Source organism: Polistes dominula, unplaced genomic scaffold, assembly GCF_049000335.1.
Source record: "Polistes dominula isolate Pdom_NZ unplaced genomic scaffold, Pdom_raw_medaka contig_26, whole genome shotgun sequence".
In the NCBI taxonomy this organism is placed as follows: Eukaryota; Metazoa; Arthropoda; class Insecta; order Hymenoptera; family Vespidae; genus Polistes; species Polistes dominula.
The window spans coordinates 3015686-3043585 of NW_028300939.1; the positions used below are offsets into that span (position 1 = coordinate 3015686).

At 29.2% G+C, this 27900-nt stretch overlaps 1 protein-coding gene and 1 long non-coding RNA gene across 2 annotated transcripts; one reads left to right on the forward strand and one right to left on the reverse strand.

The window, feature by feature from the left end:
• Positions 1-1567: 1567 nt before the first annotated feature.
• Positions 1568-6266, reverse strand: LOC149032885 (uncharacterized). The gene is made up of 2 exons (XR_016176198.1): positions 3568-6266; positions 1568-3422 (listed from the first exon to the last, which is right to left on the reverse strand). It is a non-coding gene; the product is annotated as an uncharacterized LOC149032885 (long non-coding RNA).
• A 1650-nt stretch (positions 6267-7916) lies between these two features.
• Positions 7917-27805, forward strand: LOC107071492 (facilitated trehalose transporter Tret1). The gene is given in 6 exon segments (XM_089171513.1): positions 7917-8983; positions 23793-24022; positions 24192-24605; positions 24695-25263; positions 27458-27695; positions 27698-27805. Coding segments are annotated over 6 exon segments (1578 nt in total). The 5' UTR covers positions 7917-8936; the 3' UTR covers positions 27778-27805.
• The last annotated feature ends 95 nt before the right edge of the window (positions 27806-27900 follow it).

Sequence of the window (27900 nt, forward strand, 5' to 3'; positions counted from 1 at the left end):
TACATATTTATATTATTTTTTATTTTATAATTATTGGACCACTTGATATATATAAAGCAAGAGAGAGAGAGAGAGAGAGAGAGAGAGAGAGAATGCGAAAAAAGAGTTGATCTCAATCTTTTGTTACGCAGTACGTAGGTGTTGTTGTATCCAAAAATAAAAAAAGGCCCTAGTAGGACAAAATATAGAAAAATATTGAATAGACATGTTTATTTAATATTAAAAAGAAATTAAATGTCTTGTTAATATTAAATATACATGTATTCAATATTTTTCAATATTTTGTGCTACTAAAAGACAATTAATCTCTTTTTAATATTAAATACACCTGTATATTCAATATTTTTCATTTTGTTACTAGGGTTAGAAAAAAGAAAAAAAAGACAAAATTTTCATCATTATGTTTTAATAATTACTTGTAATTTAGTAATGTAATTATAATATTAATACATACACTCACAGAGTTACAATACGTACTACGTAGTCAAAGGAAGGTCTAAATTAAATTTTAAGATTTTTTTTTTTTTTTTTTTTTTTTTTTTTGAAATTTGCTGTAAATCATATGTTGTATGCTGTAAAAACAATATTACGTACGATTTAGATCGTACTAGAGAAAAAAAAACTTTAACGACCTATATATATATATATTTTTCTAATTGCCAAATTAGATTTACACGAAAATCATATTTTATACAGTAAATCTTGCAAAATATGAATTATCAAATTCTAACCTGTTGTTGAAAAAATTTCAAAAACTGCGTTAATTAATCTCTTTGGTACGTTTACGTATTTTTATTGATGATGTAAAAAAAAAAAAAAAAAAAAAAAAAAGTAAATAATATGACGTTTGAATTAAACGAAAGACCAAAGTTTGTTTGTTTTTTGTTTTTTTTTTTGTTTTTTGTATTAAAATTTCTATAACGATATGCATTTTATATTGAAATATATAATAATAAAAACAAAAAAGTATGTAAAAACTCGGTTCCTTTTTCTTTTTTTTTTTTTTTGTTAATTTTATATTTATACTATTGACTGTATAAAGTCAACTATGAATTTACTGTATTCATTCGGTTGCTGTTAATTGAAATTAATGTGATTAGTACTGAAGAGATTAATTACTTAATCTTAATCCTTTGACTGCCGTAAAATCAAATATTATGTCTAGGACGCCATTTTTATTATTATTCCAAAAATATTATGGCAAAATAATAATAATAATAATAATAATAATTGTAAAAAAAATTGTAATTGTTTAACGGAACACTTTTTATTTCAAAGTATCCTTCATGTATATTAGTCATAATTAAATACAGTAATTTTCAATTTTTATTTAATTGTTTACAATTGTAAAAAGGTTCATACGTTTTGGTCACCAATGACACCATTGTGGTGTCTTTGGAGAAACCTTGGCCGGTCATAAATGATCAACATGGCAGTCAAAGTGTTAAATTTACAGAATAAAGAGAGGAATGAGCAAAAAAAAATCGATTGTACGAATATCATCGTATCGAATTTCATCTTTTAGGATTTTGATATTTTACATACAATATATATATATATATATATATATATATATATATATATATATATATATATATATATGTCTTCTTAACAAATGTTGATTATGTAAGAGGAAAGAAACGAATGATCGATATATGTTACATTGATAAAAAAAATTCTATATAATATGTGCATTTCTTGTGAATGATGATTAAAAAAAAAAAAAGAAAAATGGAGGAAAAACATTAGGACAAGCATGAAACAATGATAATTGCCTTTAGACTGAATGTATGTACTATATATTGTGACAGTTTATATTATGCTTAAGAGAGAAATCTTTTATTTTCTGATATCCTATTTGAAGAGAAGCGAATAGCGCATCTCACAAAGTGAAGAAGAAGGTCATCGTTCATTTAATGGGGTATTCTGATCTAGAGGCATGAATTTTAAGTACTTTTTCAAGTACAATAACAAAAAGACGAATAATATTTTTACTATTATATAATAAGATATTTATTAATATTTTAAGAATAGATTAACACAAAAAAAAGTAGTGAAACAATTCAAAATTGAAAAAGGTATAGGCTGATGAAGTGGAGGGGTCCCAAAAAATGGCACGCGACGGTTGTCACGATTGTATCTCTTCTAGTAATCTGAAATATAAAATTAAAATGGATTATTAATTTAGAATAATGCCGTTATCGTATTAACTAAGAAAATGTTGAAAAAAAAAATTGTTTTTCGTTAAATTACGGTTGTCTGAAAAAAAGGATACATTTTGTTTACCACTTTTATTACTTTTTCGAATTTTATAAAAATAGTAAAAATTGAAAATTGTTGTAAGAGTTTAGTTAGTACGATAGAGAAATGTATAAAGAAGACTCTCACAAAATTTCAAGTAAATCGGTTAAGTAGAACTTGAGAAATCATGGCAACCATGAGAAAAAAAAACCAGTTTCGAGAAAAACTCGTTTAAAGTTTCACATAACAAGGGCAGGATATAGGACACCGTGTCACTAAACCAGCTATATCTCCAAAAATAATTTGAATTTTGAAAAATCTTTTTAAAGACATATTCCTAAAAGATGAAGCTTTGAAAATATGAAAAAAGAAAAATCGATTTTTTCCAATTTCTAGACCAGAATACTCCCTTAAGTTAGAGTTATATATTTTTCTTAACCAAAGTTGTACGTACGTCGTTTAATAATAAGAGCAAATGCAGCTTGACATGTGATAGAAAAATGACAAATTAGAGAAGTAAAGAAAAAAAGTAATTGAAAAAAAGAAATAAAAAAATAATAATAATAATAATATTAACCGTTGGCTGGCTAACGAACACGCGTGATTTTTGTATTTATTATTAAATTAATTAAACGCATAATTATCTAACGCATAATTAACTGTTCTTAATAAACAACAAAATAAAATAAAAAAGAAATTTTAATTTTGTAATGGAAAAAAAATTGTAGATTGCCACAAATGAAAACATGGGTGGGACCTCCTATCCTTTCTGGCCAGGGTTGTGAGTGAAATTGAAACCAAATAAAAAATTGTGGATGGCCACAAATGAAAACATGGGTAGCTTCTTATCTTTTGTGGCCAGGGTTGTGCGTGATAATGAAACCAAATAAAAAATTGTGGATGGCCACAAATGAAAACATGGGTGGTTCATCCTTTCTGGCCAGTATTGTGAGGGAAATTGAAACCAAATAAAAAAATGTAGATTGCCACAAATGAAAACATGGGTGGGACCTCTTATCCTTTCTAGCCAGGGTTGTGAATGAAATTGAAACCAAAATAAAATTGTGGATGGTCACAAATGAAAACATGGGTGGGGCCTCTTATCCTTTCTGGCCAGGGTTGTGAGTGAAATTGAAACCAAAATAAAATTGTGGATGGCCACAAATGAAAACATGGGTGGCCTATTATCTTTTGTGGCCAGGGTTGTGAGTGAAATTAAAACGAAAAAAAATTGTGGATGGCCACAAATGACAACATGGGTGGCTTCTTATCTTTTCTGGCCAGGGTTGTGCGTGATAATGAAACCAAAAGAAAATTGTGGATGACCACAAATGAAAACATGGGTGGCTTATCCTTTCTGGCCAGTATTGTGAGTGAAATTGAAACCAAATAAAAAATTGTGGATGGTACAAATGAAAACATGAGTGATGTATCCTTTCTAGCCAGGCTTGTGAGTGAAATTGAAACCAAAATAAAATTGTGGATGGCCACAAATGAAAACATGGATGGCTTATCCTTTCTGGCTAGGGTTGTGAGTGAAATTGAAACCAAAAGAAAATTGTGGATGGTACAAATGAAAACATGAGTGATGTATCCTTTCTAGCCAGGCTTGTGAGTGAAATTAAAACCAAAATAAAATTGTGGATGGCCACAAATGAAAACATGGATGGCCACAAATGAAAACATGGATGGCTTATCCTTTCTGGCCAGGGTTGTGAATGAAAATAAAACCAAAAAAAAATTGTGGATGGCCACAAATGAAAACATGGGTGTCCTTTTATCTTTTGTGGCCAGGGTTGTGCGTGATAATGAAACCAAAAGAAAATTGTGGATGGCCACAAATGAAAACATGTATGGCAACAAATGAAAACATGGGTGGCTTATCCTTTCTGGCCAGTATTGTGAGTGAAATTGAAACCAAATAAAAAATTGTGGATGGTACAAATGAAAACATGGGTGATGTATCCTTTCTAGCCAGGCTTGTGAGTGAAATTGAAACCAAAATAAAATTGTGGATGGCCACAAATGAAAACATGGATGGCTTATCCTTTCTGGCTAGGGTTGTGAGTGAAATTGAAACCAAAAGAAAATTGTGGATGGTACAAATGAAAACATGGGTGGCTTATCCTTTCTGGCCAGTATTGTGAGTGAAATTGAAACCAAATAAAAAATTGTGGATGGTCACAAATGAAAACATGAGTGATTTATCCTTTCTAGCCAGGCTTGTGAGTGAAATTGAAACCAAAATAAAATTGTGGATGGCCACAAATGAAAACATGTATGGCAACAAATGAAAACATGGGTGGCTTATCCTTTCTGGCCAGTATTGTGAGTGAAATTGAAACCAAATAAAAAATTGTGGATGACCACAAATGAAAACATGGATGGTTTATCCTTTCTAGCCAGGATTGTGAGTGAAAATGGAACCAAAAAAAAAATTGTGTATGGCCACAAATGAAAACATAAGTAGCCTCTTATCCTTTCTGGTCAGGGTTGTGAGTGAAATTGAAACCAAATAAAAAATTGTGAATGACCACAAATGAAAACATGGATCTCTTATCCTTTCTGGCCAGAGTTGTGAATGAAAATGAAACCAAAAAAAGAAAAAAAGAAACATATACTGTTCTACTGATTGATAATTATTAATCAACACGTGCCGAATTATAGGAGAAATATGCGATAATATTAAATGAAATATCTTTAAGCAGCTTTAGATTAAACAACAGGTTAACCGTTTGTACTTGTGTTAAATTTGTCTATTCAATTGCAAAATCTTTATGTAAAGAGAAACATATGTTTTATCGTTAAATTATCTCGTTTAAATTTACATTAGTTAATATATTATCTTCGACGCGATAAATAAACTTGAAGTTAAACGTAGCACACAATAATTAGCCGATAATGTGACTGATCAAATTCGACGACGTTGCTAATTTTTATTCAATAAATGATTACAAAACGTATAATTGATGACTTGAACTTTTTCGTGATTTTTTTCTTTTTTTTTTTTTTTTACACATCGCATCTTTTCTTTTCTTTTATTTTATCGAATGATTCAGTTCAAGTATTTATTTATTTTTTTTTTTTTTAATTTTTTTTTTTTGTTTTCTTTTCACAAAGCTTTCATAGTTAACAAATAATAAATTGAAAAGGAAAAAAAAAGAAAAGAAATATTATCAACTAAAAGAACACACGTTATAAGCCTGTACTCAGACATTGTCTGTCTGTCTGTCTTTTGAGTTAATCCTTTGATACTCTTTGAAAGAAGAAATGACGTCCATTACTACTTATTATTATTAATATCTCGAGATAATATCTTTCTACCTGTATATAAGAATCGTAAGTAAACAAAATTGAATAAAAGATATTTTTTTTTATTTTTTTTTATTTTTTTTTGTTGTTGCAAATAGCAAATTTTTCCTGATAGATAAAATGATTTGTTCAGTTCGATCATTCATAGTTTGGAAATAAAAAACAAAAAAAATGTTATCACAATTGTTATCGAATGGGGCCCAATAAACTAAAGAAACGGCAATAAAGCAATAAAATTTTATCATTTGGTGTTTATCGTAAAAAAAAAAAAATAAAACTAAATGAGTAAAATTTTGATATATGGTTTTCTTTTTCTTTTTTTTTTTTTACGGTTAGTTTTTTTTAACTGCGTACATACAATGATAAAAAAAAAAAAATAGAAGAAATGAAAAGAAATTTGAATAATAAGAATAAAAGTTGAACATTAACGTGTAATATTACATGGAAATCATTGATAGGATGAAATAAGTAAAATATAAATATGAAAAGAAGAATTTGAAATAAATCAAAATAAATCTTTTATTTTTTTTACGTTATTTTATATTAAGATAATAAAATATAAATTTAATAAATGAATAAATCAAGAAGATTAATTTTCAAATGTTTGCTTTGTAAGAAATTTCCTACGTCATGGTAATAATTTATTTTTTTTCATGCTTTACATTAAAAAATTCCATTCTGGAAAGATTTTTTGATATACGCGGATTTTTATCTTTTTTTTTCTTTTTTATAAATAAAGGACAAATAATTTATGGAAAATTATATTAGAAATATAAATTATATTTCTATATATAATAATAGATTTTTTAATTATTAAAAATTATTAAAAATGATTAAAAAATCATAATATATATAATAATAATAATAAATTGAATTTATAATTATAATAATAATATTAATATAATAGTATAATAGTATTATTATTATTATATTTATATATACATATATTATTGTATTAAATTTATATATACATAAATTATTATTATTATATATAATTATATTATATATTATTATTATAATATTTTTTATATATAAATTTAAATATATATAATTTATATTTCTAATATAATATAAAAAATGGTATATATAATAGTATTATAATACTATATATTATATAATATAAATATATAAATTAATAGTATTATTATCCTGCTATTATATTAAATTATATTATAGAGATAAAAATAATATTTTTAATATAATATAAAAATTTATATATATATGTATAATAGTGTTACTAAAATACTATATTATATAATATATAAATATATAAGTTCATAGTATTATTATAATACTATATTCTATAATATATAAATTAATAGTATTATTATCCTGCTATTATATTAAATGATATTATAGAAATATAAATTATATTTTTAATATAATATAAATAGTGTTATTATAATATTATATTATATAATATATAAATATATAAATTAATAGTATTATTATACTCTTATATTTAATTATAGTAGAGAAGTATAAATTATATTTTTAATATAATATAAATATATGTAAATTAATGGTATTATTATACTATTATATTTAATTATATTAGAAATATAAATTATATTTTTAATATAATATAAAAAATGATCTATATATAATAGTGATATGATTATACTGTGTATTATATAATATAAATATATAAATTAATAGTATTATTATAATATTATATAATATTAAAAGAATAATATAATTATACTATTATAGTAAATTATATTAAAAGCATATAAATTATATTTTTAATATATTAAAAAAATGGTATAAATAATATAGTATTATTATAATATTATATAATATTAATATAACAGTATCCTTATTCTATATTATATTCAATTATACAATAACATTAATATATTATTACATTAAATTACATTAAAAATAGAAATTATTTTAAAATAAAAAATTTTTTTAAAAATATAAATTATTTAAATTATATTAAAAGCATAAATTATATTTTTAATATATTAAAAAAATGATATAAATAATATAGTATTATTATAATATTATATAATATTAATATAACAGTATCCTTATTCTTTATTATATTCAATTATACAATAACATTAATATATTATTATATTAAATTACATTAAAAATAGAAATTATATTTTTCCAATATAATACAAAAATTGATATTACAAATTAAAATGATATCATTCTGTAAATGATAACAAAAAAAAAAAAATGAATGTTATCAAACAAAATTGATATTTATTTGATTGATACTTTATTTTTTTGCATTTCATGATTTTTGATTGTATACATTTGTAATGGAATTAAAAAATTAGTTTTTAGATTGGATAAAGATGAAAATTAATGTTATAGTATTTTATCATGAGTGGAAGGGATAAAAGGATACGTATTATTTGTTAACACACAAAGAACGATTTCCTGTTAATGAAGAGGAAGAGGGGGTTCAAATGAAAGTAAAACTGTCTTCTTGTTGGTTGCGAATGTTGGATAGAATTCAGTCGTCTCCAAGACGAGTTAACGAAAGTTTGAAGTTTCTTTTTGTTTGTTTGTTTGTTTGTTTGTTTGGTTATTCTTTTTCTTCTATCATTCTCCTTACCTTCTTCCTTTCTCTCCTTTTCACATTCACTTTCTCTTTTTCTTTGTATTATTTTATTGTTATTTAATTTTTCTTTTTTTTTTCATTTATTGTCATACGTCATTTCCAATATTGTGACAAGAAATTGATCTAAGTTTATTTTGAATATAAAATAATTCAACATATTGAAGAAGCAAAAGGAAGAAGCAAAAGGAAGAAGCAAAAGGAAGAAGAAAAAGAAGAAGAAGAAGAAGAGGAAAAAATAGAAATAGAAAATGTATGAAGTTGACGTGTTTTAAAAGTTGCAACAAGAAAGAGTATAAACTCATATTTGAAGGCCAACTCAAACGTAATTATATTACGTACACACATACGTGTTCCAGGAATAAAAACTTCGGTTTTAAGTTGATTTTTAAATTGTGAACAAAATTTTATTACAAAAAAAAATAAAAAAAAAAAAAATAGGAAAGATACCAAACATTGATGAATTTGTTCAAATCTTGAACAAATTTTGTTAATAAATATTATCAAATGAGTGCAAAGATGTAGTAAAAAAATTACAGAAAAAAAAACAAACAAACAAACATATTTACAATCTAAAAATATTTTCTACATAAAAGAAATAAAAATAAATCATTCATCATTAATTGATATTATCGATGATGATGATGATTTATTTTTGGTATAAATTGAAATATCTCATTGTTCATTGAAAGAGAGAAAATTTTTCTAATAAGATTTATAATTTTTTTAATTTAAATTTATTTCTTTGATAAAAAAATCCTTCAAAACGGTTGTTGTTGTGTTGTTGACTAAAAGTTTCAAGAAAATGACATTAAACGACAAAATGGAAAACAACGTGGAAAATACAATCAGGTTTGTACAAGATGATACATGTACCTCTATTTTTTTTTAATTATAATTTTAATCTATTAACATTAACACTTTCACAACCGCTGACACCAATGTGGTGTCATAGGCAGGCCAGTCGTCGTACGCCGGTGACACACAAGTGGTGTCATTGGTAGGCCAGTCGTCGTACGCCGGTGACACACAAGTGGTGTCATTGGTAGGCCAGTCGTCGTACGCCGGTGACACTCATGTGGTGTCATTGGTAGGTCAGTCGTCGTACGCCGGTGACACTCATGTGGTGTCATTGGTAGGCCAGTCGTCGTACGCCGGTGACACTCATGTGGTGTCATTGGTAGGCCAGTCGTCGTACGCCGGTGACACTCCTGTGGTGTCATTGGTAGGTCAGTCGTCGTACGCCGGTGACACTCATGTGGTGTCATTGGTAGGCCAGTCGTTATTTGCAGGTACAAACAAATATATAAAAATATATTTAAAAAAAGAAAAAAAAATATTGCCGGCCACTGGCGACGTTTCACTGCGCAAACGTGCGGTTGTGAAAGTGTTAAGGTCAACGATCCATGTAAACGCCGATATTTTGACCGTTTTTCAGAGGCTTATTTAAAATAAGAAAGGAAAATAAATAGAATCGTTTTGAAACTCAGCAGGTTTATTCATTACACATTAAAATATAAGAATCTGATTTTTTGAAATTTTTTTTTCAAAATGGCCGCCGTAGTAACTAATCTCCTGAGGCCCTCGCGGCGAAACGCATCAATCATGGTGATTTTTAGCTTCAGTTACAGCAATCTAAAATTTAAAAAAAAAAAGGCTCCGAGCGTGTTCATAAAACATGTTCACAAAGCATGAACATAAAACATCAAAAAAAAAAAACTAAAAAGTCAAAAAATCGTCAATTGGCACGACTCAGACAAAAAAAAGTCTGATTTTTGACCCTTTTTTTTTTAACGGTTTTTGGTTGAAAAATGGGAATTTTTGCAAATTTTTGTGACATTTTTAAAGTTCAACTAGAAGCTAATACTATAAAGAAAATGTGTGCTAAATTTCATAAAAATCGTTTGAAACCTTTTTGAATTATCTTTCAGCACAGTTTGAAAAAAAAAGGTCGTTTCGAGAAAAACGCGTTGAAAGTTTAGCGTTCGCGTTTAAGCGCCGAGTTGAGGCTTCACATGACTTAAATGAATTTTTTCATCGATAAATAATGCAAATTTCATTCTCAAAATTTACAGGCATATTTTTAAGATGATAAACTAACTATTTATGAAAAAAAAAAAAAGAAAAACAGAAACAAATTCGATTTTTATTTTTATTTTACATGTATCGACGGCTTTAAATGACTCAAACAATGTTATGTTTAATTTGTCGTTAAAATGAATATCATCGATACTACGTAAAATATTTCATTTGGTATCTGATATGATAATATTCCATAAATAAATATCATTTATATCTTATGTCTATAATTAATCAAATATAGATGATGATGATGATGATCATCATCATCATCATCTTTTTTTTTGGGTTTCTTTGATAATCTTATCTCAACCTTTACGTAGATTACAACGTGCAATTAAATCATGAATATTAAATCTTACAATCAATCGTTACAATTAATCAATTGATTGTATCAATTAAAAAGAAAAATAAAAAAAACCAAAGAAATCTTTTCTTTTCTTTGTTAATTTAAGGGGGGTGGGGGGGGGGGTAAGGTTAATATTCGTACAAAAAAAAAGGCATGTTTTTGTGAAATTTTTTTTGACGACACAATTAAAATCTCTTCATTCAAACCAATGGTACATTAAAGTATGACATTTGAAGAATATTGTATCAAATTTTTACGAAAAATAATATTCAAAAATACGACAATGGCAGGAATTATTCGAACGTGTCTCAGGAAAAAAGTAGAATTGCGGTGTCACTCTCATAACTTGGTGCTGAATCATATGAAAACCCAAAAAATCAAAGTTCATTCGTTAGATAATAGTTTTTCTCCAGGTAACGCTAGGAGGGTTTTTCGAAATTTCAATTTTTTCAATTTTTTTTGGAACACTTTGAAGGAAAACACGCGATTTTTTTAGCCGATTTGTTTCGCAAAAGAGATTTTAACTGTGTCGTCACAAAAAATTCACAGAAACGTACCTTTTTTTGTACAAATTACCCTTAACCAACCCCCCACCCCCACCCCTCTTAATTCTCAAAAGATTTATCATTTGTAAGATTCCAGTATCAAATTTAAAAAACAGATTATACAGTACGAAAAATACAAAGTGTACGAAGGTTGTTTTTTGGTGGTAGTATCTTTAACTAGTTAAAGAATAATTATTATAAAATATAATAAATAAATATAATAAATAATATCATATCATAACAGATAAATGACAAATATTATACATTTCATTTAACATGTTCGTCGTCCAGCTCGTTTTCGGTTGAGTTTCTCGCCAGGTCCAAAATTCGTTTATTTATCGAAAATAATACAATATAAAACTATCATTTATTTATCCAAAACTAGCTGACCCGGTAAATGTTGTTTTGCCATATAAATTATTACCTTATTATACCGCCATCTGTTAGAATCTTATCGAACTAACAGAGATAATCATGACTCTTTGTTAATAAACAAATAATTGGCGATTAATAAAATAATATTGCTATTATAAATTGAGATATAAACTATCCTATCTTTCAAGTTGAATGAAACTGCACACAGTGTGCAAAATTTTATTAAAATCGGTTAAGTAGTTTAGGAGTCCATTGCGGACAAACATCGTGACACGAAATTTATATATATTACGAATATAATAAAATATAAAACTATCTTTTATTTACCGAAAATAATAAAATATTTTTAAAATCCAAATAAAAATCCTATAACTTCGACAAGTAAAGCGTCACCGTATACGGTGACGGGGCTTATAGGAAAGCATACCCGTCTCCTCTATACGGTGACATGGCGACGAACGTGTTAAAAATCCAACTAATAATCCTATAACTTCAACAAGTAAAGCGTCACCGTATACGGTGACGGGGCCTATAGGAAAGCATACCCGTCTCCTCTATACGGTGACATGGCAACGAACGTGTTAAAAATCCAACTAAAAATCCTATAACTTTGACAAGAATAGCGTCACCGTATACGGTGACGGGGCCTATGGGAAAGCATACCCGTCTGCTCTATACGATAACATAGCGACGAACGTGTTAAAAATCCTATAACTCTGACAAAAATAGCGTCACCGTATACGGTGACGGAGCCTATGGGAAAGCATACCCGTCTCTTCTATGCAGTGACATGGCGACGAACGTGTTAAAAATCCAACTAAAAATCCTATAACTTTGACAAGTAAAGCGTCACCGTATACGGTGACGGGGCCCACGGGGAAGCATGTCCGTCTCCTCTATACGGTAACATGGCGACGAACGTGTTAAAAATCCTATAACTTTGACAAAAAGAGCGTCACCGTATACGGTGACGGGGCCCACGAGGAAGCATGTCTGTCTCCTCTATACGGTGACATGACGACGAACGTGTTAAGATAACTTTTAATAATAATAATTCAATAATCAGCTTTTGAGTATTTAAGTAAGTAGTCCTTAAGTCGTAAAACATTCTTATCATTTTTAATTACGATTGGATTAAAGTTATTGTTAGTTCACATTAACATAGATTAATGTTTACTGATAAAGTTTGATAAAAGTAAAAAAATGTTAATTAGATATAATGACACTTTTTGAAAGTGTCTAATGTGTCGAAAGTAATAAAATTTATATGAATCACATTTTATCTAAAAAAAATCTGCGCATTTTATATCCAATTGAAAGATTTCTTTATATACAATTTTCGTCACTTTTCTACGACGTATTATATTTCATTCATTTTATTTTGACCTTATTTTTTTTTTGTTTTTTTTTTTTTCATTTGATCTGAAGGTCTGTTTTATTGCTTTACAAATATTTCATTTCCTTGTCGCAACAAACGTACAAACAACTGTTTATTTAACAGAACGATAAATGAGATTTATTAATAAATGTCTGCTGTATAAACGCATTAGTTTGATTTTTCAATTGGAACAATCGAAATGTAATTAATTACAAATATGAGTAACAACTGTTCATTTATCATTTGTTGTAATTCTTCTTATAAGCTTTTTATTATAGGAAGACTTATTGTTATAGACAAAAAAAAATGAATGAAAAATATTAAGATAAGATTATTATTATTATATAAATATCTATATATATATATATATATATATATATGTATTGTGAAGATAAATATTGAAATTCTAATATATAAATAAAATATAATATATTAAATATTAATAATAATAAATATAATAAAATATTAAAATTGTAATTATAATAAAATAAATATTAATTAATAAATATTAATAATAATAAATATAATATAACAAATATTATATTAATGAATATTAATAATGATAAATATAATAACATATTAAAAAATTACAAATATAATGTAATATTAATAATAAATAGGATAGATTATAAATATTAATTAATAAATATTAGTAATAAATATAATATAACAAATATTAATATAATAAATTACAATATTGATTAATCATACTAAATAAAATAAAATATTATTATAGTTATAAATATAATATAATAAATATAAATTATTAAATGTTAATACTTTATTTTTTTAATAAATATTATAGAATAATACTTATAATTATAATATTAATAAATATTGATTATATATAATAAATATTAATAATAATAAATATAATATAAAATATTAAAATTATAAATATAATCTAACACAAATTAAACCTAATAAATTAATATTTATTAATGATCATAAATGTAATATAATAAATATTAATTACTAAATATTTATTCAATTTCAATTCAATTCGTTTATTCTGCTTATAAGTTACATACTCGTAGCAGAGTGAGTTCTTTGTATATTCATTCATGATCTATGATTAACAATGTTTAAACTAAGAAAGTTTCGCACGCGTAATTGACGGTCAGAATGTAAGAGGGTATATTATTCGTACAGGATAAAAGCCCTTAACATTAACGCATTCACAATATATGCATAAAAAGCCTTCAAGTCTCTAGTTTCTGTTAGATTACAAATTGTCATTAAAGAGTTCGCAGAGTTCTTTATGATGCTCTTCAGGTAATGTTCACGCATGCTGTGGTAGGCAGGGCACTCGAATAAAAAATGGCTGGCTGTTTCATTGACTTTTAAGTTACAAATAGAGCACAACACTCTTTGGTCGATTAAATATGATTCGCCCTTGTACGAAAATCTTAGTACATAAATAGTGGAAAGTCTTAGTTGCGCTAAGATCTTTGCAGCGTGGAACATATTTCGGTTATATAGGTACTTAGCAGCCGTGCCTTGGGTTACTCTCAGCACTCTACATGTTAAAGATTCTGTGCTGAGGCATTTATTGAGATCCTGTGCCCTCAGTAACTGTGCAAACTTTTCGCAAGCGTAGCTTTCCTTTTCTAGCCAATATTCTGGGTTCAAGTTTTCCCACATGTAGCTTAGACCTATTGGCTCTAGCATTTTGTTGAGTTGGGCTACCCAATTGTATTTTACGTTTAACGTATTATCGTTCCTAAATAGGTGTATCTGGCGTAACAAGCAGAGTCGTGGGAGTCTACGTTGATCCATTTGTAATAATTTAATTACCCATTTCCATGCATATTTGAAAACTTGTAGCGCCACTTTTACGAGGCCTAATTCTAAGCGTAACAGTCCATTAGGTGCACTTCTCGGCAGTGCCAGGACCCTTTTAAAGTAGTTCGTCTGTACTATTTCCATTTCGTTCAATTGTCTGAGCCCCCAAATATGAGCCGAATACAAAAGTGTCGAAGCAATCAGGCTATTGTACAGTTTTATACGCCCTTCCCACGAGTCCGCCTTGGATTTGCCCAGTATTTGCATCGTTGTGCCTATCGCCATATTTGCATTTCGGACCGCTGATTCTCTCGCTGTTCTACCTAATCCGGAAGAGGAAAACTGAATGCCTAAGTACTTGTATACCTTTACGACCTTGAGGGGGGTTTTATTAAACGCGAAGGTTTCTTTTGATGCTCGGCTTCCTCTGTGGAAATTTACGACTTCCGTCTTCGTCGTATTTACTTCTAGACCATTTGCGGAACAATATTTTTCTAGGGCCGTTATAATTTTCCTCAAGGTTACTGGGGTTCTAGCCAGAGCTACAGCATCGTCCGCGAATAGCAGTAGTATAATATCGTTCAGTCCGTCAATGCTTATACCGCCCAAGTCAGCTCCTCTAAGGGCTTTCTCCATATCGGAGATGAATAGAACGAATAATAGTGGACTTAGTATTTCCCCTTGAAGAACGCCCTCAGTAACATCGATTGGCCTGGATAGTTCCATGTTTATCTTTACGCGGAAAGAAGCGTGGTCATAAAGCGATCTTAGCACCCGGATAAATTTCGAGCTGACCCCCAATTTGTGTAACTTTGACCAAAGAAGCGGATGTTTAATTGAGTCAAACGCGCGGCGGAAATCCACAAAAAGGGCATATAGAGCACCTTTATTGAGTCTTAATTGGAAATGTACCGCCGACTGTAGGACATAAATATTGTCTATACAGCTGCGTTTATTCCGAAAGCCGCACTGTGATTCCGGCAGCACACTTCTGCTTTCAGCCCAACTACGCAGTCTCTTGGCTAAAACCTGGGTGAATATCTTCGATATGACATTACAAAGTGCAATACCTCTATAATTTCCTGGGTCTTTTTTGCATCCCTTTTTGTGAATCAGCGTGAGAATTGAACACGCCCATTTTTTCGGTATTTGTTCCTTATTGATTATATTATTGAACAGTGATTGCATATAGCTTAACCAAGACCGCGGTAAATTGCGGTAAAATTGCGCTGTTATGTTGTCTTCACCTGGAGATTTACCTGGTTTACATTTTTTCAAAGCCTCGATAATTTCTGGAAACGATATTTCTGAGTCTAACAACGTGTCAGCAACATCGGCATATATCACCTGTAGGCTAGGTCTGGGCGGGAATATTTGTCTATAGAACATCTCCCACTCTTTCAAATCTATCAGGTTTGGAGTAAAGGTGCTAATTTTACATCTACGTACAGCCTGCCAGAATTCTTTTGAATTCCTTACCCCGGCAAATCTATTCTTCAGTTCTTTGTAATAGTCAGCTTTTCTATTGGCGATTGAGAGTTTGTATTCTTTTTTTGCTTTGAGATACTCGGCTTGCAGTAAGTTGTTGTTCATATCCGAATTTTTAATCTTCCGAAGCAGTTTTTGAGCTTTTCTTTTATGGACCAGAATTTCTTTATTGTACCAAGGGGCATGAAACCTCCGCACATTGGAACTTTTTACTTCTTTCCACATTCCGGTTTTCAGAGCCGCCTTTTGAATTGCTGTCGATAGGATATTACTTTGCTCATCCACTGATAAATTGTCAGTGTTTGTAAAGGCTTCCACTGGTACACTTAAATTATTTAATAGGTCTTGGTATTCAGCAAGCTTGCTCGGTTCCCATATGAATTTTGGTTGCTTAATGTATTTTGTACTTTTTTCCTGTTCATTATTTGCATATTCTCCAACATTGAGTGGCAGTTGCAGACTCACTCCAATTGGGAAATGATCCGATCCCGTAACAGTTTGCAATACCTCAAAATTTTCTACAATATCCATGAACTGCGTATTGATCCAACATAAATCAATTGTACTTTGACCGTTATGGTTCTCAAAAGTATACTCGCCCTTTAGGTCTCCTATCGTTCGGCCATTTAACAGAATAAAACCATTACTTTCCATAAAATTATTTAGTTCTGTACCCCGTGGATTTACTTTGAGATCTTTAGAATTTCTCTGATTACTAAGCACAGTATTTTCTACAACCTCCGCCTCAAGGTCACCGATCGAGCCAAGTCTTGCGTTGAAATCGCCTGCAATTACGATTGGAACATTTTTATAGTCCGTCATAATTTCGTCTAAAATTAGTTGTAACGATTCTAGCGCAATGTTTATATCATAATTCAGTTTCCAGTAGATGGTTCCCAACACATAATTTACATCCCTTTTACGGACACACACAAAGACATACATTTCTGATTTTCCTATTAACAACATATCGTAATCCTTATGACTTAAAACCATAAAACCACCACTCGCACGGCCAGTACTTTTTTCTTTGACTGCTTCTGAGTATTCGCAGTTGTAATTGTCCCAAGGCGCCGGTGCCGCTACTATCTTCTGCGAGACCCATGTCTCACAAATGCCTAGAAAGTCAGGTTTTGTTGGGAAGCTCACTGTGCCTAGGTTTCGTATCCCGTAGATGTTCCAGAAGATTGCATGGAATACTGGGGTCGGAGAGGGGGCCATCCTTTGTCGTTTTTTCTCTGCTGACCTTTGGGTTGGTTTTTTGCCACTGGCTGGATATTATTAGAGTCAGCCTGCCAATGGAATAGCTGTCCGTCGATCTCGATGGTTTTATTACGTATCGTGGCTCTCTTTCCTGCCTTTTCGGCTTCTTTGGCTCTAGCTCTTAAGCTCAGGAAGATCTTCCGATCTTCTGGTGTGCGATCTGGCTCGATGTATATATCTTTTCCGTTTAGCTTTTCTTTCTTCAGTTTTAGAATCGTACGTTTAATATCGGATGACTTCAGTTGGACAACAACGATGGAGCGAGTCCCAGGTTTAGACACCATTCTCGCTGAGAGCACCTGGTCTTCAACACCGAATGTGACTTGTAAAAATGTGTTGACTTCGGTTAACAGAGTTTGGGTTCTTGCACGAAGGCCTTTAATTACGATATTATCTCTTCTACGGTTTCTTTCCATCTCGTTTGCCCAGGTAGCTACCTCCTTAACTCTTTTGCACACTTCCGCGTAAAGGGGGATTGGTGGATTGGAATTTGATGTTTCTTCTAATGCCTTGATTCTACCCTCCATGTCTATGATGTATTGGTCTTCCCGGGGGCTTTTCTCTAGTTTGTCGAGTCTTGCTCTCGTATCGTCTTGGAAATCTTTGGTTTCCTGTTGGAAGACATTGAACCTTTCATCCCGCTTTTCTATATCGGCTTTCAAGCTCTCTATTGATTTTTGGAATTCTTGTAGCTGCATAGAGATAGTCGTGATGATGTTCCCTGACATAGCGTCCAGGTAAGCTTTAAGTTCCGGGGCTAGAGCTTTTGGCAGTGAGCTGTTTTCGCTGTCCATGTTGTGACTGTCTAAGAGGGGTTTTCCTTGCTCTTTGCCCGCTGCGTGGCAAAAAGAGTCCAGATGTTTTGTGTTGTATCGCTTTACAGGTGAGAGAGATAGGTTTTCAAAGTCTGTCGGTGACGTTTCCTCACTACGCGTACGCTTACGTATGCGGTTCACGCTCTTCGGAGTAGCGGAATTTGAAGTCGCAAAGTACTCTGTGAGCTTTCTTTTGTTCTTCTCACCTTCTTTCTCCAGTTGTTCGGTATTGCTCGGACGGCCTCTCGATTTCGTATTTACCGCGTCGGGGTGCTTCAGTATATTATCGGTAGTTGTCAGCACATCCCGGTCGCTCAACGCCGGTTGCGCCATACGACACGTCACGAACCTACTTTGACAGTTAACTTTTTGACGGTTGACTTTTTGACGGTTATACTCTGACAGACAATTAACTCTTTATGCCACTTTTTTAGATCTTCCTCGCGCAGCGCCGGCCTATAGGCGTTCTCACCCTTTACTGAGCTCTTCGACCTATTTCTTTTCGATTGCTTCTTCATGCAAAGTCCGATTTTATGGCGAGCATACGAACGCACACAACACTACTACAAAGCGCCAAAAACCGCAAATACCTTAGTATAAACGAATAAAAATGATATTTATAATAATCGAGGAAAAAAGAAAACTGTCCTTCTACGTGTTAATGTGTTATACAAAATTATATTATTAAAATAAGTATTTAAAAGTATATCCGTATGATACGAAGCCGAATGAAAAATATGTATAACAAACGATACTAACGATGTTTACGTTACGACGTTCAAATCAGAACTCTACTAAATATTTATAATAATAATAATAAATATAATAAAATATTAGCTATATTAATTTATTATACTAAAATATTAATTAATAAATATTAATAATAATGAATATAATATAAAATATTAAAATTATATAAATATAATATAACACAAATATAACCTAATTAATTAATATTTATAATAATAAATATATAATAAAATAACAATTATAAATATAATATGACAAATATTAATTATAAACATAATATAACAAATATTAATTAATAAACTAATATTTTATTAAAATAGTAATAAATATAATAAAATAAAAATTATAAATGTAAACATAATGTAACAAATATTAATTAATAAATATTAATAATAATAATAAAAACAACAAAATAATAATTATAAACATACTATAACAAATATTAATTAATAAATTAACATTTATTAATATTAATAAATATAATAAAATAATAATGTAACATAATAAATAATAAACATAATGTAACAAATATTAATTTATAAATCTATATTTATTATTAATAATAAATATCATAAAATATTAATTATAAACGTAATATAATAAATATTAATTACAAAATATCAATTTTCAAATTATTAATTATAAAAATCAATGAAAACTTTTTTTTTAGTAATGCATACAAATAAAATCTATTTCGTATGATTCATATTTTTTTCTTACGTTTTTCTTTTGTCTTTTATTTTTCTTCTTTTTTTTTTCTTTTTTTTTTTTTTTGAAAGAGTATCACAAAATGTAAAAAATTGAATAAATATATAATAAAACACGTAAATATAAACGAGGAAGTGTAATTAAATACTTATTCAGGGTCAGGTTACTGACCATAACGATATCAGCAGCAATGCAGTAAGAAAAACCTTGACGTGTATTGTATAAATATTCTTCTTTTTTTTTTTTTCTAAATGTTGTCTAGTCAACATTTCATTTACATTTCATTTACATTCAATTTACATTTGATTTTATAAATACATTGGATTCATTTAAATCAATTTAAATGTTTCATTTGTTTTACTCTTTGAAATATAATATTGTTTCATTTTGTTTATAAAAGTCAAATTATTAATTTTAAATATAATAATAATTAAACATTTATTATAATTTTGTATTAACCAAAAAAAAAATGAAGATAATACAAAAATACAGTATTGGTGAGTTGACATAAAATATAACAATAGTATCAAATTGCGTTTGTAAAGTATGCACATTAGGATGGGTGAAAAAAAATCGAATTATTTTTTTTTTTTGTTTTACAAGTGCCACGGAGAAAAATGGGTTGGTAGACATCTTAAAAAAAATTCTCACCAAATATGAGCTCTTCATTTTAATAGGAAGATCCTCCGCATCGCAGTTTTTTACTTTTTTCTCAGTCCAATAGAATAAAATTCATACCTCATTATTTATTGATTGTTGAGAAAAATGTTCTAGACAAATTTTGTAGGAAATTTAATGCTCTACAAAAAAGGTCTCTTATATTTTTTCCGTAAACCTCACCATTTGAATGATATTGAACATTTAAGTTTGATTATTTTCAGACAAATTTCATTTTTTGTTGATGAATTTTATAACTCGACAATAAATGACTATTATAAAATGAGCAATATAAATTTTTGGTAGGAAATTAACTGCTCTATAAAAATGGTGTCTTATGTTTTGGCGATTAAATTAAGCGTTCAAAAGATATTCATCATCAAACTTTCATGTGTACTGATTTCTGTCTCTGAATTGATTTTTTTGATCCACCCTAATAATCACACTTACTATTTCTCCTAATAGTACGACGTTCTCTCCTCTGACAATAAATATGCCTCTTGGAATATCACCATATTCTTTACCAACATGAATTCTTTCAATGGTTTGATGAAGTACTATGTTAGCAAATTGATCAACACTTCTTAGGTATCCAATTAATGTTCTACCATCTCTCAGCAAAACCATTAGTTTTTCTAAACCAAAAAAGAACAATATGTATATTAGTACAAAATAGAAATAAAATATATATATATATATCTATATATTAGGTGGACCAGAAAGTAATGTCGTTTCAACAAATGTCACATTGTGTATATTTTTGATCAAAAATCGATTGATTTTTAATCAAATTGATATTAAAAATTTGCATACTAGATAAAGAAAGGTTGTTGATAACGAGGTTAATTATGTTATTGATTAAAAATATAAATTTGTTAGAAATTAATTCGTTTCAATTTAAGGTTAGAAAGCGACATTACTTTCTGGTCTACTTAATATTTAAAATGTCATAGAAGTCATATGGTAATACAAAATAAATACACAATAAACAATTATTATTTAATTATTAAAACTCGACCAAGTAATCGAGCACAATGTGAATGTATTTTGTTTGTAAATAATAGATTTGATTCAGTTTTAAAAAATAATAATAAATGTCAGTATAACAATCATAGTGACAATAAAAATCAGACATACTGTCAAGATGAATGTCTTTTGAACGCTTCAATGATGAATATCTTTTGAACGGTTAATTTAATCGCCAAAACATAAGACACCATTTTTATAGAACAGTTAATTTCCTACCAAAAAATTGGACAAACAATAACATATTTTTTGATTATCATTGTATTAATAATTATTATACTATCCGCTAGCTATTATTGGGATTTCTGGCAGGGGCGTGGCGTAGCAATTCGACCTATCTAATCTAATTTTGAATTTAGCCACCAGATAGCGTATTCAAGTGCTATAGATCCCAATACTGAAGATAATAAATTGAACGTCATGAATTTGACAATTATAAAAAAAAATAAAAATACTTAAAATTTTTAAATTGTCACTTAAAGTAAAAAAATCGATTATTTAATATAAAATATGTCTTTAAATATTTAATATTTTGAAATGATAATCTTTATCTCAATTCAAATAAAACCGCGACACAATTTAAAATACAAATATTCAATGAAATTTATTACAGATCATTGGAAATCAGAAAACTTTCGAAAAATCAAATGAATTTTATATTTAAACATAATTACCTAATAATTAAAAAATATATAATATATAATATAATAAAATAGAAAATAAAATAATAGAAAATAATAAATATTAATAAAAAAATAAATAATTTAAGTTAATAATAAAAAAAAAGTTGCGTAATTAAAAAAGGAATTCCCCGGTTAACAGGTTAGAAATTTAATTATAACCGTTATCGTCTATTATTATTCAATTTCATGTTAATAAATTATAAATACGATTTCGTAAAAATATTATTTGCAAAAAAAAATATTTATTATACATACATATGAGAAATAATATCAATTTAAATGAATAATTTAAATAACAACAATTATTTCAATGAATGAATTGTTTTTCTTTTTGATTGTTTCCTTATTTAATTAATTAATCAATTTTCATTTATTACCAATGATTAATCGATTTATTGAGAATGAATCCAATCAATCATACAATTGATCAATTTTTTATACGAATTATTCAATTAAATATTGATTATTATATTTACAATGTTGCTTTTTTCTTTCCTTACTGGGATTACCCACAAGAATAAAAAAAAAAAAGAAAGAAAGAATAATAATATTAACCAATACGATAATTAAAGAAAATTGGTGAGAACAAATATCGATGAGTTGCTTGTTCTTTTTTTTTTTTTTTAACAACATCGTCATTTATTATCACTGTATTTAAAAGCACTAATGTAAAAAGAAAATTTAATTATTTTCAAATAAAAAAAAAAAAAATAAAAAAAATACAAAATTCGCATTTTTCTTTCTCAGATAAAACAAAAACAAAAATTGCCGCGCAATGATCATAAAATTCTCGTTATTAAAACAATGTTTATTTTCAAAAAAAAATATATTTTGCAATCAAATATCATTGTTAAATTGTATTATCTCCTATTTTCTGTGATCAAACATTTTTATTTTATTTTTGTTTTTTTTATAACGGAAACGACATATTACGTAAATGAACTCCACCCATGTTTAAAGAGTGGACCACTAGATGAAATGGATTCAATTGAAAAAGTTTAATGACCTGGACCAATTGTATCCAACGAAACAATTTATTTAACAAACAAATAAACAAACAAACAAAAAAGAAGAATTGAAATTTTTCTATCGTTTCGTTTATCCTAACTCGTGACATTTTTATTTTATTTTCCTTTAGTATAAAATGTAAATACATTTCTGTCTCAATTCGTCATTGACATAGTTTAATGTGAAAGGTTTTACACACGTGTATCTTCTCTCTCTCTGTCACGTTTATATAATCCGAATGAACACTAATACTGTTTGAACATTTTACACAATCAAACGTGTGGTGTAATACTTTCAAAGCTAACTCAAACAGGTGCCGATCATGATTTTCTTATTTTCAAGAACGTCAATTTAGATCTACTACTACGTGTATTTTCTTTCCTTGATACTTTTTTGTTTGTTTTCGTTTCTTTTTTTATTTTTACATGCAAACAATAGCAAAGATAATCATTAAAAAAAATAGTAAGATTTCGAAAGGATATTTATTTCATTGCTGTTGTTCTTTTTATAAGTATCAGTAGAAGTAAGTTGAATTGGTTGTATTATAAGTGTGATGACCGATGATAACTGTCATTTATTTAACAGTAAACGATTATACATATATATATATACAGTTAAAGAGAAAATTGCTTACTTTCAAACATTCTAATATTTCATAGTTTATCAAACAATGTACGTAATTATTCACGTAATAATTGTATTTCTTGTAATTACATCAATTTCACGTGATATCATTTTGAACGAATTTACAGCAATGGCGAAAAAATGAAGCAGATAGAATCAAACAATCATGATAATACAGCTAATACAGCGGCAATTTCAAAATATCGTGAGGCATTACCGCAATGTTGTGCTGTCGGTGCCAAAAATTTGGTTTTGATCACGTTTGGTTCTACATTGGGTTTTTCTACAATTTTGATACCAGAATTACAAAGCAAAAATTCGGACATTCCAACGACCATTGAAGAAATTACATGGATCAGTAAGTTTATTCTACATACAACATTATTATTGTATTTTGTTATTTTTAATGTTAATTAAATTCATGATGAAATGCAATAGTAACATCGTAATTTGCATTTTAATTATGGTTGTTGCAATTTTTGATAAAAATATTTTCCCCATTTTTTCTAATGTCCTTTTAATTACAGGTAGTCTGAATTTATTTCTGGTGCCATTGGGTTGTTTTGTAAGTGGTCCAATATCCCAATATTTTGGTAGAAAACGTACGATGATGCTCGCAAATATTCCATTCATAATGGCCTGGTTAATCTTTCATTATTCTTACAATACCACAATGCTATTCATAGCTTTAGCATTGACAGGACTCACTGGTGGATTAATTGAAGCCCCAGTAATGACATACGTCGCTGAAGTCACTCAGCCACGTCTACGAGGAATGTTATCAGCTACATCGAGCATGTCAGTCATTTTAGGAGTTTTCTCACAAATGCTTGGTGGTAGTTTAGCCAATTGGAGAACTGTAGCAATGGTCAACTTGGCTTATCCACTCATATGTTTCACCGCACTTTTCTGTGTTCCTGAAAGTCCTCATTGGCTAGCCGGTAACAATAATAAATCTTGTTATTTAATCTAAACAAAAGATAAGATCAAAATTAATTCAATATTTTGTAAATCAAATGAATGAATTTAGCAAAGGGTCGTACCGAAGAAGCTGAAAGTGCGTTGTGCTGGCTCCGAGGATGGGTCAATCCAATCCACGTGAAAACAGAGTTCAATGACATTGTCAGGAAACCTGTTGATGCAACTTCAGAAGAAAAAGAACAATTTTGGAAATATTACAAAAAAAGAACATGCTATGTACCTTTCATATTGGTAACAATAGCCTTTTTCATTGGTGCATTTGGTGGTACTTCGATTCTTCAGACATTTGCCGTTGTCATTTTTGAAGAAATGAGTGCACCTATTGACAAATATACAGCTGCTGTATTTCTTGGGATTGCTGAATTAATTGGCACTGTGATCTGTGTATCAACGATTCATTTTACTGGCAAACGTCTTTTAACTTTCTTCTCATTAATTGGAATAGGATTATGTTTGCTTCTTGCTGCTATCTATGGATACCTAAATGATAATAAGATAATCTTTGTTGAACATTATTCTTGGATACCAATGACTTTGATAATAGGTGCTGCATTTCTTTCACATACTGGTATCAGGTTATTACCTTGGATTCTAGCTGGTGAAGTATTTCCTGTTAAGGTTGGTACATTTTAATCTTTTTATCCTTTTGTTTTTATAGGATAAAATATTATCTCTTCTTGTCCTTTTATCTCTAACTAAACAGCCTAAAAAAGACTATTTTGTTAGTTTTGGAAGCATGTTTTGTTTACTGAGGGTAGGTTGCTAGCCTCACCCTCGAATGAGGGTTCTGTCCCTTTATCTGAAACTTGGGACAGATAAAATATTATGATATTTATAAAAATAAACATGTTATAATATCAAATATTTTGAAAGATATAGAAATAACTGGAATCATATAACACATGGGCTGGAAAGTCCCGGGCCTCACACATAGTAGGTGCTAGTTTTATTACATTCACCTTATTTTCAGTTAGTACTAACCTTCAAAAGACAGCTGTTAAAATTTCATGACATTCTATTCATTAGTTTGTGAGTTATTGTGCTTAGAGTGATGCTACTTTTGTTATTTTCAAAACAATGGATCAAAAATAATTTCGTGTTTTAATTTTACACTGCTTCTTGATGGGAAAAAATACCGTTCAAGTGTTATGGGGACTCCGTTCCATCAGAAACAACAATAAAACGTTGGTTTTTTGACTTCAAACGTGGTCGTAGAAACACCGATGATGCAAAACGCAGTGGACGTCCAAAAAAGGCAGTAACACCAGAAAACATCAAAAAAATCCACAAAATCATTTTGAATGATCAGAAAATGAAGTTGGTGTGAGTTAGTTGACATCGTAAAGATATCAAAAGAACGTGTTGGCTTTATATTGCATGAGCATTTGTCCATGAGAAAGCTCTGTTCAAAGTGGGTGCCACGTTTGCTCACTGTTGACCAAAAACAACAACGTGTTGATGATTCTGAGCAATGTTTGGCCATGTTTAAACGTAATAAACCGGAATTTTTGCGTCGATATGTGACAATGGATGAAACATGGATTCACCATTTCACTCTGGAATCAAAACGATCGTCATCTGAGTAGACAGCAACTGGTGAACCTCGTCCAAAGTGCCCGAAAGCACAATAATCAACTGGAAAGGTTATGGTCTTGGTATTTTGGGATGTGCGTGGTATTTTTATTCATCTATTATCTTGAGAAGGGAAATACCATTAATAGTAAATATTATATAGCGTTATTGGAGCGTTTGAAGGCCGAAATTGCAAAAAAAACGATCGCATATGGCAAAGAAACAAATTTTGTTTCATCAAGACAACGCACCGTGTCACAAGTCAATCAAAACAATGCGAATTGCTCCAGCATCCACCGTTTTCTCCAGATTTGGCTCCCAGTGACTACTGGCTGTTCGTAGATCTCAAAAAAATACCCGCTAGTGAGAAATTTCGCTCAAATGAAGAGGTTATCGCTGAAACTGAGACCTATTTTGAGCCAAAAGTTAAATCATTCTACAAAAGTGATATTGAAATGTTAGAGTGGCGTTGGAATGATTGTGTTGCTTTTGATGGAGATTATATTGATGAATGAAGCCAATTTTGAACGAAAAAAAGCTGTGTTTTCTTTGTTAAGCCCGGGACTTTTCAGCCCATGTGTTAGACCTTGGTCTAAGTTTGTACAATGATCATTAAGTCAAACTTTATCAATGTGTCAACATGATTTACCACATTAGATAACGTTGTTATTAAAGTTTATTATTATCATGAATTAATGTATCAACGATTTAACAGGTTGAGTGTCACGTCAGTCATCAATGGCTGACACTGAACTTCACATTTAGGCCATGTCAAGCACCGTTGCCTGACGATGAACATTTCGTTTTGCTACGCTTGGCCTGACGAAGATTTCTGTTGAAATTCACGTGGCACTCAACGTGTTAAAGAGACAAAAATATATTTGTAGTTGTATAAGGCTCCATTATCGTCAAGGAGTTTAAGTAGTCACGATTTGTTCACACATGTATATAAACACTGATAGGAAACATTAAACTGATTCCAACGTAGCTGAGATTCATATACTGCATAATAACAAATCCGTACAAAAATAGAATCGCATATAAAAGGGGCGTACAAAAACAGGTTTTACTGTATATATTTTTGTCCTGGTCAGAAAAATAATATAGTAGGAAAATTATTTGTACATTTGAGATTAATTTACGATAATCATACAATTTTTATAATGGAATCTAACAATATTTATATTTTTAAGATATTGTAATGTGTATACTTTAATTGTATTAACATTAATTTTTACAGGTACGAAGTAGCGCAACTGGTGCAGTTGGATCAATGGGATACATTTTTATGTCAATCGCAAACAAAACTTTTCTGTATATGAAGTCTGGTATGACTTTATCGGGGACGTTATTGTTTTATGCTTTGATAAATTGTATTGGTGGAATTATACTCTATTATATACTACCAGAAACTGAAGGTAGAACGTTAAGAGAAATTGAAGAACATTACGCTGGAATTCAAAATTTAAAAGATCGACCAAAAAAGAAGAACTACCGTTCAAAGAAAAATGGGCAGCGACAAATCCTACTATCATTTACGACGACGAAAGTAAACTTTAAATTAACATTTAAAATATGAAAATTTATTTATATATATATTAGATTGTTCGGAAAGTAATTTCGTTTTTTTTTGGGGAGGGGGAAATGAAAGACAATTTTCGTATAATGAATAAATATTTTATT